Source organism: Salvia hispanica, chromosome 6 (genome assembly GCF_029641045.1).
Source record: "Salvia hispanica isolate PSC_SH4W2 chromosome 6, Shi_PSC_v1, whole genome shotgun sequence".
NCBI classification, from domain to species: Eukaryota; Viridiplantae; Streptophyta; class Magnoliopsida; order Lamiales; family Lamiaceae; genus Salvia; species Salvia hispanica.
The window spans coordinates 18202973-18221062 of record NC_142697.1 but is presented as its reverse complement, the minus strand read 5'-3'; the positions used below and the strand labels follow the sequence as shown (position 1 = coordinate 18221062).

Sequence of the window (18090 nt, the reverse complement as noted above, 5' to 3'; positions counted from 1 at the left end):
CTACCTGCAAAGCTTTAATTTGACAAATTCAACATCCTCGCAACTTCCCTTCACTGACATACCCGAATAAGCTAAGATTATAAACACACAAATAAAATAAATAAATAAGATTCACAAAATAACACTGATTCTTAATTGCATGTCCACCTAGTTAAATAAAATAATCAACAAACCACACCAAAATCACCTTAACTAAGTACAACAAAAAGGCAAAAAAATGTTAGAGCTCGAGAACACACAACAATAACAAGTGTTCGAGAAACTAGTCGAAACGAAGGAAATAACTAGAAAAATCAAACTATTTTTCAATAACTTACCAACACCGTAATGATAAAGTTAGTGAAATGGACAACAAAGATGAATTAATTTGTTAAAAAAGGGATCTCACAAAATGGTCTGGACTGAATAGTATTGTCTTCTACCATGAAGAAACATTTCTCTCTCTCTCTCTCTCTCTCTCTATCTGAAGAAGTAAAAGTTCTTTACTCTTCAATTGTCACAAATTGATTTATATTGCGCCACTAAATAAACGTGAGTTAACTTTTAACTTTGTTACTCAAATTGAGAATCAAATAAAATTTGGTAATGAAATTTTGAAAACCCTATTTGGCTGATTACGGGATGAGCTCTATTTAATGTACGACCTATTTTTGCATCATTTCCTACCTTCCCACGACTTTAATGTCGAAATAAAAAATTGATTGTATTTTTCAATTTTTATGTCTATAACCAATTCTGATGTACTATGTAGTAAATCGTGTCATAATTATATCATTAGCCGGATCAATAGTTCATAAATGTTATTCATTGTAGGCCAACCACATATGTAGCGTATTATCGCCACAACTTTGTATTCTAGGTAAATTAGACTAATATAACTGGGATATCAATTAAGTCAACTTATCACATTTTGAGTCACAGTTCTATTTGAGTTGAGAGCTATTCAAGTGAGGACTAATCGAGTTAATAGGACTAAAAACTATTCCCTCTGTCCACCAATATAAGACCAATTTTGATCGGGCACGAGTTTTGAAAAATGGAGTGAAAAGTGAATGGAAAGGAAGTTAGTATAATGTGAGATTCATTAACAAAAGTATAGTAAAAAAACAAATGAGACATTTATTGGTGGACGAATGAAAATGACAAAAAGAGACGTTTATTGGTGGTCAGAGAGAGTATATAAAAATTTACATATACATATTGCACCAAATTATAAAAATTTAATTATACTGTGACTAGTAGTATAATTTACACACAATTTAAGTGATCAAATTCTGGACACTCAATTTTGTTGGAAGTCTTGAGCAAAAGCGATTAGATTTCCCTAAACAGTTTGGGCCGATCGATCTTTATAAGCCCAATACTGTGTCTACTGGGCTCAAACATGAAAATGACCCAAAGTAAAAAGACAATATTACCCTCCTATATGCCAACGCTACTCTCACGAAGTCACGATTGGATGACAGGATGAGTTTTATTCGACTTCATATAAATTGCTAGTTATATTAATTTTTCCTCAATAAAATTCAAAGAGGCTTAATTGCTGAACTTGATTGGTACAGGGCGGCATATTTGAAATATAGTACTAGTAAATATTATGCTCAATTATTTGAATAGAATTTGATATTATTATTTAATAGGTTTAATCCCTTTAAAGAGGGATTAGTGTATCTGACTATGGAAAGCAAATATATATTCTAAACACAATACTATCATCTAAAATCCCGATTTTGGTTTCCCACCTTTGTTTTCTAACATTAATCACTGTTCATTAAAAAAGCTTTGATCTTTGCGAAGATTACTCCGCCAATCCGATTCAAATACAGTTCGTGTTTGCCGAGAAAAAATCTTAGCGCTGGACTCAAATCTTGACCAGTTGGCTTTTATTAGTCCCCTCTTTACTGGTTAAGTCAAATCCTTGATTGAACTACCAACTTCAGTTCTTGATCCCTCTCTCTATTTGATGGAAGCGCTTCGTGAAATTTGGCCACGAGACTGAGTTGTGGGAGGAGGGAATAATGGGGAAAGTTCTAGTTGGGTTTGTATTGCCCTTGTTGCTTTTGATAGGTATATCCTATTTCAGTTTTATTAGTTGCTTCGTTTTATTCCATTCCAAAACTTCTCTAGATTTTGGCTCCGTGTTAGCTTGTTCGATCTGAATGTGGCCATTGAGTTCACTCTTTAGAGTTTCTTACTTCTTTTTTACATAGACTTTGTGACTGATACGGATTTTAGAGGAGTTTTGTATTGCAAGACTGAATTTTTAAGTTAATTATTTGTTCTTTATAACCTTAACTTCGTGCCTGGGTTTTGGCAGTTTTCTGTTGCATTTGAGGCTAATTCCAATGATATATCATGTTTTGTGATTTGCAGCTCCTAGAAATTGTTATGTGATGTATTTCAATGCGTGGAACTTTTTTTTGATACTACTACTTATTATTGCTTCTTATAATTTCTGTTATTCTTGCAGCTGGATTACTTAATTGGAGTCTGATTTCTTTCATCAATTTGGTGGCTTCTCTTATTTTCCGGTTCACTTTCCCTAAAACAGGTTACTACATATATGTGAACTAGAATTAGGCTACTTATCTGCTTATATATCAGCATTTATCTGCTCCCATATAGTTTGATGGCATATTCTTCATTTTTACACAGAGAATCTATTGGCATAGGTTTTCTCTTAGTATTTGATTTCCTGATAGTTTCATGCCTCTTTTCATTGTTAATCTCTTTTCCTTTGATTCGGCAGGATTTGAATATGGAGGGAGAGTCCTGTCTTTGTGGTTTGTTTTCATATACTCAGCAGTTGTGATTACTTCACAAGTAATTTTTTTAATTTTAAGTGCGGTTCTGGATCGGAGATGGACTGTTCCAGAAGCTTGGTGGATAGAGTTTATTGGACTTATGAAGTAGGAATTTTTTTCCCATTAAAAAGCTGCTTCTGCATTAATAAATTGATCTAGATATTGCATTTTTAGCTTATATATGTTATGGCAAGTGTTACCTGAATGGTTTTCAACATGTATGCTTCTGCAGCATCGAATCCTGGAGATCTCCCACAGTTATCTACTTCTTAGTAGTACAGTTATTAGTGGGACTAGTTGCTTTCATTGAGATCAACAGGAGCAGATTTGGCTTTATTGGATCTCAAGATTCATGCTGGGACCATTTTTCTTTGCTTGTTGAACAAATAGGTTTGTCAAATTGACCAATATCCACTGTAGCTAATTATTGAAACATTCTTCTTGTTGCCTGTGTCTTTACTAGGAAAATATTTGCAGAAATTAACTTATATTCTTAAAATTTGCTACATACATACCTAATCACAAGCTGAGACAAAACAATCAGAACTAATTGAATAGTAGAAGCCTTCAATATTTCTCTGCTAAGAATTGTTTTCAAATGAAATATTTGTGATATCAACACCAAAATTTATGCCAAAAGGCAAAAACTTTGAATTAAAGATCTCATTGTGATGTCATATCTTGCTGATAATGTCTATTTCCTCTCAATGGAAGGTTACCGTTTCCGGTTGGTTTGCTGCTTACTGCTCCCAGCTGTGCAGTTAGCTACAGGGATCAGCAATCCCTCTTGGCTTTCGTTGCCATTTTTCATTTGCAGTTGTGTTGGTCTTGTTGATTGGTCTCTGACAAGCAACTTTTTAGGCCTTTTCAGGTTGTTTATCCTTTCCAATATCGCTTAAAAGTTGTTCTTTTAGGTTTATAAAACAAGATTTTCTTCATTCATACAAAAAGTGAGGAATGGTGTTTCTCGAGTTCAGTTTTCCATTAGTGTTTATCTTCTTATACATTGTGAAGGTGGTGGAAGCTGCTTTGGGTATACGGTGGCTTCAATATTGGCCTACTTTATGTTTATCAGCTTCCTGTCGGGCTCGCACAGTCTTTTCAAGGGATATCTGACTCAATTGGTCTGTACAAAGCTTGTGTCAGTTCTGACTGGCAAGAGATATGTAGTGGTATTTCCCTGATGGTGTTTTACTACATGGTACGCATTTGTTGATTATCTTACAGAGTTGACACTTAACTTTTCCTGTTTCCTTTGTTTGACTGATGATTAATTCGTGGATCTGCTAATGTGTATAACCAGTCTTATATTAGGCTAGTTACAATCATCTTTGATGCCTTTTATCCGTTTCTGTGGCTATCTACTACTTTAGACAGATCTTCCCAAAGTACCAGTGAAAACTTCCATTTCCTGATTAATGATATGATTGAAATATGAAAACGTAGCACATTGACAAATTTTATAGGTTTGTGGTGAAGCTTATATTGGGGTATTGTATCAGGCTCCTAATGAGAATATTAAATCTATGTATATTTTAGTATTTTCTTCTCAGCCATTTCAACAGAACTTTGGCATGCATTTTGTAGAACAAATAGTTGAGGTTATATACTTCATTCTAAAAAGGGTACATGTTCCCTTTTACTTCCAGGAACTTCATACAACTCATTCAATTGTTGAAACTGGACAACTTAGATAAAATTTTATTCATAACTGAGGAACTCTCTTTGGTTATTCTCTAAAACACTGAATGAAATAAGTGAGGACAACAACACAGTCATTGATGCATAATAGTTCTTCGGAAGCCACATAAATCGTAAGTGCTTGTCATGGAACTTTCATATGTTTCTTCATTATTATGATAGAACATTGGTTGTAGTGAAAATAAGATTACACGAGTAACTTAAACCACTTAAGGGCTTCACATAGGTAAATTTGATTGAATATAGGGTTTTAGAAGGCTATTTTTTAAGGGACAATCAGTGTTTCCAGTTTAGGTGAAAAAGGGAAATAACAGCAGGATTGCTCGTAATGAACTCATCCCTTGACTATAATCATGATTTATGCTCTGAAGTTCCGATGAAATTTTAGGTTCTGTAGGTTAGTGGATGACTACATTGTAGCCATGTGCTTAATAATATTGATTACAAGACTATAGAGATGACGAAAGATGGGGTATTGTTTTTGCTCCAGTTTATGCATTTCAGTAGCTCAAAATAAAAAATTATTATATATATTTGACACATGCATGATACATATCTGGATCATGGTGCATATATGTTATGCAGAAGGGGCACTTTTGTAGCCTCTACTTTGCTTGCCAACCCTCCACTCTCCCAGCTGTTTTGAGTTTATTGAACTTATGTACATCCACTGTTTTTCATACTGGCAAGAAAAAGCTTTTATTAGAAGAAACCTCAACAGCAATGCAAATGTGCAATATAGTGCTCCATACTAGTTGAACTACTAGCATGTATGGTGTGTAGATTTGTTATTCCATGTCATATATAAACTGCTATTTGATGATCGGTTTAAAGAATAGTTAATATCTAATCTTTAAGTACATGCGCAGCTCTCTTTTGTAAAACACGATTTGGAAGACATGGAATTCATGATGTCAATGAGAGAAGGCAGCCTGACTGAGCAACTTCTTCCCACGAGAAATTCCTTTTTTGTTCGCCAGCTGAGGTGAAAAATGTTTCTGTCATTTGATTGTAATTTCCATCTTTTCAATCCAGGCAATTTCTTCGTGCTGCAACAGAACATAAATTTCATACTTTGTGAGTAGTAACAAAAGCTAGTGTTATTTGGATGGTATTGGCTGCTTGATTTGCTTTGTCTTCTACAATTATTATTATTATTTTTTTTACATTAACACTTTGATTTATAACTGTTATGTAACATAAATTATGGAGTTTGTTAGCAGAGATCTTTTTCTTCTTTACTCATTTTCTTATGTTAAGGTTATATGACGTCTTGGCTAACATTATTTTTTGTATTATGTCTTGTTAGTTTGTTAGTCTTATCTTTCACATAATCACATTTTATTATGTCAAAAGTATATGGCACATGTGCTTTCAATCATCTGTCGTAATAATTTATAAATTTATATAGTGTCTGTGCTGTTCACTATCTTGTTAAATATTCTCTATGTTTCAGGTCTGGTGTGAGGCATACTAATATTTTATTGAGGGGATCAATTTTCAGGTTTTTCAGCATCAACTGGTTCACTTATGGTTTCCCGGTATGCATTCACACACTTGGATTTGTTTCCTGATGTATGTTTGAACTTAAAACTCTTGTGGGATGATGGATAAAATGACTTATGCAAGTGGTTGAGGTTTTATATAGGAGAAATCAGACATGAATGAATCTAATTCAGAAGGGTCTTACTTGTATCAGTAACTCAATTCAAACATGATTAATGGTATTCTATATTTTAAATGTATGACAGGTATCCTTGTTTTCCTTATGACAGGTATCCTTGTTTGCTCTTTCATATTGGAGCTTCAGTTTTGCAAGTATATGTGCATTTGCATTACTTGCATATGTTGGGTATGTTTTGTATGCCTTTCCATCTTTGATCTGGTTGCACAGATTAAATGGGCTGCTTCTGGTTTTCATTCTCTTGTGGGCCATAAGCACATACATTTTTAATGTGGCTTTTGCGTACGTGAACTGGAAACTCGGGAAGGTAACTTTTATCATGACCTTCAGCATCACCGCATCAGTTTGTGAGCTTGAGCTTGGCTTATGTTATTCCTTCTTACTCAGGATATGGAGATCTGGGAGATGGTTGGGTTATGGCATTATCCTATCCCTGGTTTTTTCCTTCTAGCACAGTTCTGTCTTGGGGTTCTTGTTGCTCTTGGTAATCTTGTTAACAACTCGGTATTTTTTTTCCTATCAAATGAGGAGAGGCAACTGTCAGATGAGAACAGGATCGAGGAAGGTACGGATGCATATATTAACACCACCGAAGTGGCAATACAGCCTTGCCAAACGTTAAGATGGTGTCATTTGCTTCTTTTGTCTTGAAGAACATGTTCTCAGTTAATCTACACTCTTTAGATGATCACCCCCCATTTCTGTTCTAATCACTTAAATCAACTGCTCACAAGTAATTTGTTAGTACATCAACTGAGTTTGGTTTGACTATTACTCTTTGTAGCCAGGATACTTATGTGGAACAGGAGGGCTGCACTGATTATAATTATTCTTGCCTTCTCTCATCTGCTGTTGGGAAAAATAAATCTGTCTAAATATTCTAGCAGTGGCTATGAGTGGTGTGTGTTTTCACGGTTCTCTTTATTCAAGCCTCCTGAAGTAGTACACATTCTCACATCTCAGTAAAGATGACCTAGAGACTATCATTCACATAATGATTGGTCATTTACAACTTGTTATTGTAGATAAACTTATAGTTTGAGTTCCTTATTGTTCATGGACTTGAGAGTTTTTATTCGTGATCTACTGCTTTTTTCGTGCTTGTTATGATTATTTTTACCCTGTTTAAGTGAAGCTGCTTTCATGTTATACCTAACTATCATATATGTTTGCAGTAAAAGAAGATGCCAAGGTCTTGATTGTAGCCACAATTGCCTGGGGACTCCGTAAATGTGCTCGGCCTATTATGCTATTACTCATTTTCCTGATAGCTGCAAAACCTGGTTTAGTTCATGCTGTTTATAGTACGTCGAAGTATTCTCAATAACATTTCATATACCTTTCTATCTTGCCTTCTCCTTCCCCTCTCTCTTTCGCTTCCTTATAATCTAATGTAAGTGCAGGCTACATGAATGGATGTTCAGTATTCTTATTAGTGTACACTTTCTTTCAGTAATATTCTTCTTTGCATACCTTTTGAGCCATCAAATCAATAAAAGGATGCGTCAGTGTCTTATTCTTCTGTGCGAGGCCCACTTTGCTGCTCTATACATTCTTCAGCTTAGTCTTGTATCCAGAAAATTAGAGCAGAAAGGCTCTATCAGTTTGAAAGTGCTACAAGAATTAGGTGTGGAATTTTGTTAGTCTTATCTAAAATGTCTTACCTGTATCACTGCTAAATTTTCCTGCATTCTCAATTATTAATGTTTGCTAATTGGTTTTTGAAATGCTTATAGGTCTTGTACAAAGTGATAGTACTTGGGAGTTCCTTGAAATAGCTCTGCTTGCATGCCTTTGCGCCATTCATAACCATGGTTTTGAAATGCTGTTCTCATTCTCTAAAACTGTCCAACGCACACCATATCCTCCCATTGGATTTGGCATTCTGAAAGCTGGTTTGAACAAATCTGTCCTTTTGTCAGTTTATACCACCTTCAACTTCAGAGATCATCGTGACAATAGCTCCCATGGTACGGCCATATTTTCCATGGATTATAGATATCTTTTGATTAATTCTATTGCACTAAAACTATATACATATGCTGAGGTCCTTCCTGTCATCACGTATGCATGAGGATTGATTGTCCCTAATTTTGTTTATTCTTGTTCTCTGTGGTGTAGTAGAAAGATACTGTATCATCCTGTAATCATATGTTTTTTTTTCCATCTTCAGAGAGAAGGGTGGCATTGTATCTCAGTGCAATCGGGGAAAAGTTCTTATCCATATATCGATCATTTGGAACCTATATTGCTTTTCTCACCATTCTTTTTGCGGTATACCTCGTGAGACCCAATTACACATCGTTTGGTTACATTTTTCTTCTCCTCATCTGGATCATCGGAAGACAGCTTGTTGAGAGGACAAAACAGCGCCTATGGTTTCCACTCAAGGCATATGCGATTGTTGTTTTCATTTTCATTTATATTTTAAGTATTTTTCCCACTTTAGAGACATGGATGTCCAAAAAGGTTAACCTTTATGTTTGTTTTGGCTATAATACTGAAGCCTCTTTGCTAGAAAACCTTTGGGAGTCTCTAGCAATTGTAATTGTCATGCAACTTTATAGCTATGAGAGAAGGCAAAGCAAACGCATGAACTTGGAAGATGCTGATCCGTTGCAGTTTGGGATTTTGGGGTTCATTAAACGGTTTTTGATCTGGCACAGTCAAAAGATTCTGTTCGTGGCATTGTTCTATGCTTCATTATCTCCAATAAGTGCATTTGGTTTTTTGTATATTCTTGGTCTCATCTTGTCATCTGCGTTGCCTAAAGCATCTAGAATCCCATCCAAATCATTCTTAATATATACGGGATTTCTGATTTCAGTTGAGTATCTTTTTCAGATGTGGGGTACATTGGCTCAAATGTTTCCAGGACAAAAACACCATGATTTGTCCCTTTTCCTGGGTTTACAGGTGTATGCACCTAGTTTGAAGGGCCTAGAAGCAGGTTTAAGGCCAAAAGTGCTGGTAATTGCTGCATGTATCCTTGAGTATAATGTTTTTCACTGGTTGGAAAGAATGTCTGGTTCTCTTCCGAATGCAGGGAGATCAGAGGAACCTTGTCCTTTATTTGTTTCGGAGGAAGATGTTTCTACTGTTGTTTTAACCCCCAGCAGGGATAGTGAGGCATCATCTGAATCTAGTGAGCTGCTCCGTCAAAAGATAAGGAGCAATTCTCGGTCATCTTTCCGACAAGCAAATGATCAAGCATCTCAAGATTTGTCTCCTGGCAGAGGCTTTCATGAAAATGGAAGCAATAGAAAATTCTCTTTTGGTTATATCTGGGGAAGCATAAAGGAAAGTCACAAGTGGAACAAGAAAAGAGTTGTTTCCTTAAGGCAGGAGAGGTTTGAAATGCAGAAGACAATGCTAAAAGTTTATTTGAAGTTTTGGATAGAAAACATGTTCAACCTCTTTGGGCTTGAGATCAACATGTTAGCCCTGCTACTTGCCAGTTTTGCTCTGTTAAATGCCGTGTCTCTGTTCTATATTGCCTCTCTTGCTACTTGTGTTCTTTTGGCGCGCCCCATCATACAGAGGCTGTGGCCAGTATTTGTTACTCTTTTTGCTATCATTCTTCTTGCTGAATATTTTGCAATGTGGAGCACTATGATGCCTTTCAGTCAACATGTACCTACTCCAACTGATACACGTTGTCATGATTGCTGGAAAAACTCGAGTGTATACTTCCAGTACTGTGAAATGTGTTGGCTGGGTATGACTTTTTTCTCATTTGTTTTTTTTGGCTACTCTTGAAACTGACACACACGCACACATATTACCTCTCCCATCTCCTGTTTGTTGGTGTACTCATATATTTCCTACAATCACATGTAGTTCCAAAAAGATTCTAAACGCTTGTCCAGTTCTTAGTTTCTGGTTAGGTTCCTGACATAGAAATACTGATTGTACTTATATTGTCAAGAACTAAAATATCTGTGCATAGATGCTCTTCAGAAGATACAAAACTAGTTTTCTGAAAAAATTACCTCAGCAAAAGTTAGGACAGATAATTAATACACATAACTTCTTTGCTGCTATCCTAATCTTCCGCTGCCTATCTCTGAATGCTGATAGTTTCCGTAGTTATATCCTCAAGAACTAGTTTTTGATGTTTTCTGTTATTTATGTAATATTGCAGGGGTAGTAGTTGATGATCCTCGAATGCTCATCAGTTATTATATGGTATTTATGTTGGCATGTTTTAAACTCCGGGCAGACCGTGCACCCAGTTATTCATGGTTATCTACATATCAGCAGATGGTTTCTCAACATAAAAATGCTTCTGTTTGGCGAGATATCTCATTTGAAACCAAGAGCATGTGGACTATTCTGGACTATTTGAGGGTTTACTGCTATTGTCACCTATTGGATCTGGTACTTACTCTCATTTTAATCACAGGAACCTTGGAGTATGATATTCTGCACCTTGGATACCTTGGTTTTGCTCTAATTTTCTTCCGCATGAGGCTATCCATTTTAAAGAAGAAAAATAAGATCTTTAAGTTCTTGAGAGTGTACAATTTTGCTGTTATTGTTCTCTCTCTGGCGTATCAATCTCCTTTCGTTGGTGACTTTACCGCAGGGAAGTGTGAAACTGTTGATTACATCTATGAGGTGATTGGATTTTATAAATATGATTATGGATTTAGGATCACCTCAAGATCTGCTCTGGTCGAAATAATCATTTTTGTTCTGGTATCTTGTCAGTCATACATGTTTTCTTCCTCAGAATTTGATTATGTATTTCGATATCTTGAGGCTGAACAAATTGGTGCAATCGTTCGGGAGCAAGAGAAGAAAGCTACTTGGAAGACTGAACAGTTGCAGCACATCCGTGAATCTGAAGAGAAGAAACGTCAGCGTAACTTACAAGTGGAGAAGATGAAAGCTGAAATGCTCAACCTGCAAATTCAGCTCCACGGTATGAATTCTCCTACTGCTGGTGCTGATTCTTCACCTGCTAAAGAAGGATTGAGGAGAAGGAAAAATGCTTCACTTAATTCACAAGAAACTGGTAATGCTGAGAAACAGGATGGTGATACCAATGCTGATTTAGTTTTCCCATCTCATCTGTATGAATCTCCCAGAAGCTTCAGAGCAGAAAACCCATTTGCTGTAGAATTTACTAAGCCACAAATGTATGCTTCATTCAGTGAGATAACTGAAGTTAGGGATGATGCTAGTTATACTGCTGGTAATGATTCAGATGAAGTGAAGAAAGGTAAAGTCCAGTCGAAGGAAAATCATTTGGCTTCTGCTGTACAACTGATAGGTGATGGTGTTTCTCAGGTTCAATCAATTGGGAATCAGGCAGTTAGCAGTCTCGCCAATTTTCTGAACATCTCACCTGAAGACTCAGATTCAAATGAACCCCCATCTTTGCAAGATGGACGTTCTACTGATGAAAGAAGCACAAATGATAAGCAGACACACTTGAGTAGTTCATCTTCTGTGCTATCTGACAAGAGTAGAACTTCAGGATTTGCGAGTTGGCAGATTGGACGTATAATCCGTCATATATGGTCTCAGATGCGGTCAAACAATGATATAGTGTGCTACTGTTGTTTTATTCTTGTTTTCCTATGGAACTTCAGTTTACTTTCCATGGTTTACTTGGCAGCTCTGTTTCTATATGCTCTCTGCGTGAATACTGGGCCAAGTTACATCTTCTGGGTTATAATGCTAATCTATACAGAAATTTATATTTTGCTTCAGTATTTATACCAAATAATCATACAGCATTGTGGTTTCAACATCCAGTCAGACCTTCTCCTTGAATTGGGGTTTCCTACAAAAAAGATAACATCAGCATTTGTTATCAGTTTACTACCTTTGTTTTTGCTGTATCTATTTACTCTAATACAGAGCTCTATTACTGCAAAGGATAGTGAATGGATTTCAGTAGGATTTGGTAATGGTAAAGGGGGGCTACTAAACCGAGAGCAGGTTCAAATAGGCTCTTGCTGGAGTGAGAATTCAAAGAAGTGTTTCCAATTAATTAAACAAGCGGTCATATCAGTGGTGAATAACTGTTGTAGATATTGGAAATCACTGACTCAAGAAGCAGAATCTCCTCCACACTTTATTCAATTGTCCATGGATGTCAAAGCATGGCCAGAAGATGGGATTCAGCCTGAGAGGATTGAGTCTGGAATAAATCGCCTGCTGCAGCTTGTGCACGACGAAAACTGTAAAAATGAAATGCTTAATCCTTGCCGTTGTGCCAGCAAGGTTCAAATTCGTAGCATTGAAAAAAGTTCTGAAAATCCAGGTGTGGCCCTGGCTGTTTTTGAGGTGGTTTATGTCTCTTCATTGACTGACTGTAAGCCAGCAGCACAAATTAATTCTCTTACGCCAGCCTCTGATATAGCAAAGGAAATACTTAGGGCACAGGAGAAGGAACTTAATTTTAAAGTTGGATTCCCTTACTGTATTATCTCAGTGATTGGAGGTGGCAGGAGAGAAATTGATCTTTATGCATATATTTTTGGTGCTGACTTGACTGTCTTCTTTCTGGTTGCCATATTCTACCAGTTAGTTATAAAAAATAAAAGTGAAATTCTGGAGTACTATCAGCTTGAGGATCAATTTCCTAAAGAATATGTATTTATGCTAATGGTAAGGAAAATAAATACAGATTGCTATATCTAACTGAATATTTTTTTAATCATGTGGGGTTATACTTAATTTAATGCGCGTGACTTATAAAATTTGCTTGGTGTTCATTTAACATGCTTGAATTTTCTTCTTGTGCAGATAATCTTCTTCTTGATTGTTGTTGATCGCGTCATATACCTCTGTTCATTTGCAACTGGAAAAGTCATCTTTTACATTTTCAGCATCTTTCTTTTCACTTATGCTGTCACCCTGTATGCTTGGAATATGGATACTTCACGAAAGAGTACTGCTGGGTTAGCCATTCGAGCAATCTATCTTACGAAAGCAGTTTCTTTGGTATTACAAGCCATGCAGATTCGATATGGTGTTCCTCATCAAAGCACATTGTATCGCCAATTTCTAACCAGTGAAGTTTCGCGCGTTAACTATCTGGGTTATAGGCTGTATCGGGCTTTACCTTTTCTGTATGAGCTGCGTTGCGTCCTTGATTGGTCATGCACAGCAACATCCTTGACAATGTACGACTGGCTGAAGGTGAGTCTTCAAGTTTTCTACAGGGTATTTCTACCAACCATGCACGTGGAACTGTTGTTCTCAATTCCGAAAGTTTTGTTTTCAAACTAAGCTGCACTCTTTACCAGTAACTTAGTAAGAAGTATGGAAAATTTCCAAAATGCTCTTGTCTGATGCCTTATTGAAGTGTACTTTGATCAATAGATTGATTACTTTCCTGCATAAAGTTTTAAGACTGTCAAGTTGTAGTACACAGGAGAAAGTGATCTATTTGGCCAAATTTAGAGTAATACTATTAGTGAATGTTGGTTTTATACTTTTATTTTATGAAACCTAAGAGAAAAAACTACACAACTTGGACAACCCAAAGTGGAAGATAAGGAATCATTCCAAGGCTTAGCGCAGAACCAATGCAAATTACAACCTGCTGCTGATTTAGCTTATTCATGTACCTTTTCCATCAGGCATCAGTTATTGATTATTGTTGCCACATCGACTTGGTAGTCTTCTATATAAGTTTGGATAACCCTTCCCTCTTATAAGAAGACCTTTTAAGTGGGTGAATGACATTTCTATAACCCTCCCCTCTTATAAGACCTTGGTAGTGATCTTGTGTCTTCTATATAAGTCTAGGTAACCCCACTCTTATAAGGCCTTTTAAGGGAGTGAGTGACCCATATGGTGGTTGCCAAGGAGCAGATCGGTTATATTCAATCAATAAATCATATATTAGGACCCCTCAACATGCAAATTCTAGATTAGGTGTATTTGGAGTATCATTGTGAAATATGGGTCATGTGGTCATCAAAGTTGGTCAAAAGTAATACATCAGCTATATCAATAAAGTTAAAATGAATACTGATGCATCTCTTTTCTCTTTCAGTTGGAGGACATAAATGCAAGTTTGTACCTTGTCAAATGTGATAATGTTCTGAACAGAGCTTCTCATAAACAAGGAGAGAAGCAGACAAAGATGACAAAGCTTTGCAATGGGATATGTCTCTTCTTCATTCTAATCTGTGTTATTTGGACCCCAATGTTGGTAAGAAATTCCTGACATGACTCTGCTCTGTGATAGTGTACTGACACTCAGTATAAATATTAAAATCAAATAGCAATGAAGATAATTACATATCTATTTGTGTTAGCTTATGTGGTGCAATGTATATTGATCTGATCTTTTAATAAACCGCATACCGAATATTGAAACAATCCCATGCGCTATACTTTATGATGTTCCTAATTTTCCTTTTAGAGTACAAAATGTAGGGATACTTTACCCGATTGCAAGTTGGCTGATAAAAGAATCACCCGGCAATTCTCTCAGCTTCTAGTTTCTTGGCCATCTGCTTGTTTGACCTCAAATTGTAGATGTTTGGTGTGCTAGTTTCCATTTATCTCTGAAGACACTTGTATTAGATGGTGAAAATAAGAGTTTATGTATTAGTTTTTCTTTGTAAAGGGTTCCTGTGAGTCTTCTGCAAGTACTGATTCCAGTTAACTCAAATTGTTCATCTTAATTTCTTCTTGAGATGCAACTTAGTTGGGAATGGTAAGAAAAGGTTAACGGTGGATGTACAATTTTGTTGCCAAAATCTGGAAATGGTGGCCCTATATATGAACAATGTCATTTTTAAGATTTTGGTGTTTGTTTGTTGAAGGTACTAATGTCCACCTTTTTTTCTACAGATGTACAGTAGCGGTAATCCAACTAACATAGCAAATCCAGTCAATGATGCTAGTTTTCAGTTTGAAATCAAGACAAATGGCGGCAGATTGATCTTGTACCAGACAACTCTTTGTGAAATAATTCCATGGGACAAAGTGCAGTCCAACGATGTTGATCCACAAAATTATTTGGACTCATACAATGCGAATGACATTCAGCTTATTTGCTGCCAAGCTGATGCAAGCACTCTGTGGCTCGTCCCTGCTGTGGTGCAGAAGCAGTTTATTCAGTCTCTATACGGTAAAATGGAAATGAAAATTTCTTGGATAGTTACAAGGGACCGACCCAAAGGCAAGGAAAATGTGAAATATGAAAAGAGTGTCGATCCATCAAATCTTCCTGATCCGTCAGAAGTTGAGAGGGTTCTCAATGGTTCCTCTGCCTCAAGCAGCTTTAGGATTTACAATATCTATCCAAGAAATTTCCGTGTTACTGGTTCTGGAGAAGTTAGGCCTGTTGATCAAGTGGTATGCTTCTGAACTTTCTTTACATTGTTACCAATATTATTAGCAATCTTTCTAGGTCTTTGAAATTCATTTAAACTGCATAGGTAACAATGTCATGGTTTGAATTAATCTCCCATAAATTGGTGACCAACGTGTTGGTAACCGGTATTTTTAGAGAGAATAAAAGTTTATAGAATGGTGAAATGCTTGCTGCAGTACTACAAAATCAACCCATTTACACTGCAAAACATGTCATGGGGAAACCTCCGTAGCCCAGAACCACACACAAACACAGCTGTCACCCAGTGATTTGAATTATTTGTTTGGAGGAGACTATTAAATCAGCATCTGGCAGATGAAAGTTGTAATGGTTTAAATTTGTATTCAAGTGTACCAGTTCTGATTGCCAGAAAAAAAAAAAAAAAAATCACATATTTTGTTTATATAAACCCAATTACCACAATTCCGAGATGATGAAAAATGCTTGGTTTATGAGTTCCTAATTTCTTAGAAACTTGGCTCATCTTGGTATAATGTTAGATAGTTTTTTACATTGCTGAATGTTTTGCCTTGAAACTGAACCATTAACTTCATTTGGTTCTCAGTTTAAGGCTCTTGTCCAATTCGTGACATCAAATGGTATGTTCTGTAGCTACCCCTTGTAAATACTACACCTCCTAAAGTTCGTTTACATCTAAATGTGTGTGTTTGTGCAATAGTGTGCAAATGGATTATATATAGCTACATCTCATGTTTTGTTATTTAATGTTCAAGCTTGAGGTCTAGAGAATGATGGGTAACGTGGATTTGTTGTGTAACTGCACACTTTATTTCAAAAGAAATCGCGACTTCTCCTGTAGCTTTTGATAACTTTGTTTATTCTAAAACAGTCTCTTGTGAATGCGGATCTTGTCTTACACCGTGAGACTCATGATTGGTGGTCGTTCCAAGATATCAATCCTCCAGATGCAGATGCCTGTGGAGGATTGTCCGGGCCTATGGCTGTTGTCGTATCAGAGGAAAGCCCACGTTAGTATTTACAACCTTATTACGTGTGATTGAATCTTGTTGAATCTTTTTATTAATCCATCGAATTGTTCCAGAGGGATTTCTTGGTGAGACGCTTAGCAAATTCAGTATTTGGGGACTGTATATCACATTCGTTCTTGCTGTTGGCCGGTTTATTAGAATGCAGTGTTCTGACCTACGGATGCGAATACCCTTTGAGAATCTCCCTTCATGCGACAGGTATCATTTTCATCAGCGGATTTTCATAGTTGCTTTATGTCATATATGACCCTAAGTTTCCCGTTGTATCGTGTCCTTAGGCTGATCGCTATCTGTGAGGACATATATGCTGCAAGAGCAGAAGGCGAACTCGGAGTTGAAGAGGTCCTCTACTGGACCCTGGTTAAAATTTACAGATCACCTCATATGCTGCTGGAGTACACGAAGCCCGACTAGTTTTTGCAGATTGGACGCCCCTATACGAGAGGAAGGATCAATCGAGTTAACTTCCATGACAAGGTAGTACTAACCCTGCTGCTGTTTTTCTAGTTTTGAGAAAAGGGCAACGCCTGTTGTGTATAGTCTTATTATACAGACTCTAAAGCTTTGTTGTAATCATATGTTCAGAATACAAACTCCTAAACCTGGTTGTAAATTAGTAAAGCATATATTGTGAAAATGCCATACGAAAAGTTCAAACTTGTAACCTGTTTTTGTAACAACAGATATAGAAAAACAATTTTCATTAGTTCCATAAATGCATATATACGTGTCCACTCTTGTTAAGTTGGGACGGAGGGAGTAATGTATTTTTGGTCGGTTTTTTTTTATTTTGATTAAAATTCATTTTTAGTCCTAAGAGTGTCTCCGGCGGCGCCCCTCCCACTCGCCCTTCCCATGCCACGTCAGCACTAACCCCTCCCATTCCACTGCCACATCACTAGCCCTTCCCACTGCACTAGTCCTTCCCACTCGCCCCTCCCACTCGCCCTTCCCACAATTAAAATTTAAATTCATGGAAATAAAATTCGACACGAATACGAACGGGAAATACGAAAATTACATTAAAAAACAAAATTACATAATTAAAAAAAATTACATAATTAAAAAAAAAACATAGTAAAAATAAAATTACATAATCCCCTCGGCTTTCACTCCTCGTCCTCGTCCCCGTCGCCCGTGCCGCTGCCACCTCCGACGTTCCCGCCCCCGATCTCGACGCCATCATCATCAATGGGTGGCATCCCTAAATCGCGCCGACATCGGTCAACCATCTCCTTGCACAGCCTTCTCAAGACTGGATCGTGCGTGTTATACCACTTCAAAGTGATCTGCATCAGGGTCTTCGTTTGCTGCGCGCGGGCGAGGCTGTCGTCATCTTCTCCGGCGGGGACCTCCGATTCGACCTCGTAGGACCCGCTGCCGCTGCCGCTGCCGCTTCCCCTCGCCATCCGCTGCGCAGCCTGTTGCCCCATCGGGCGACGACGACGGCGAGTGTCTGTTCGTGGTAACGGGGCCACTTCCTCGGCTTCGGGGAGCTCGTGCGAACCAGCACTGCTGCTGTACTCACCGGAAGAGTTG

The 18090-nt window shown here is 37.2% G+C and overlaps 1 protein-coding gene across 1 annotated transcript; it reads left to right on the top strand.

The window, feature by feature from the left end:
• Positions 1-1692: 1692 nt before the first annotated feature.
• Positions 1693-17271, top strand: LOC125204987 (piezo-type mechanosensitive ion channel homolog). Its single transcript, XM_048103766.2, has 21 exons — positions 1693-2067; positions 2471-2551; positions 2750-2909; positions 3037-3194; positions 3519-3675; positions 3819-4005; positions 5375-5490; positions 5962-6046; positions 6281-6496; positions 6577-6754; positions 7365-7493; positions 7643-7816; positions 7926-8159; positions 8363-9907; positions 10334-12813; positions 12952-13347; positions 14210-14368; positions 15016-15522; positions 16392-16530; positions 16605-16749; positions 16830-17271. Exons 1-21 carry the CDS (start codon positions 2019-2021, stop codon positions 16963-16965), a joined length of 7431 nt encoding a protein of 2476 aa, XP_047959723.2. The 5' UTR covers positions 1693-2018; the 3' UTR covers positions 16966-17271.
• Positions 17272-18090: the final 819 nt, after the last annotated feature.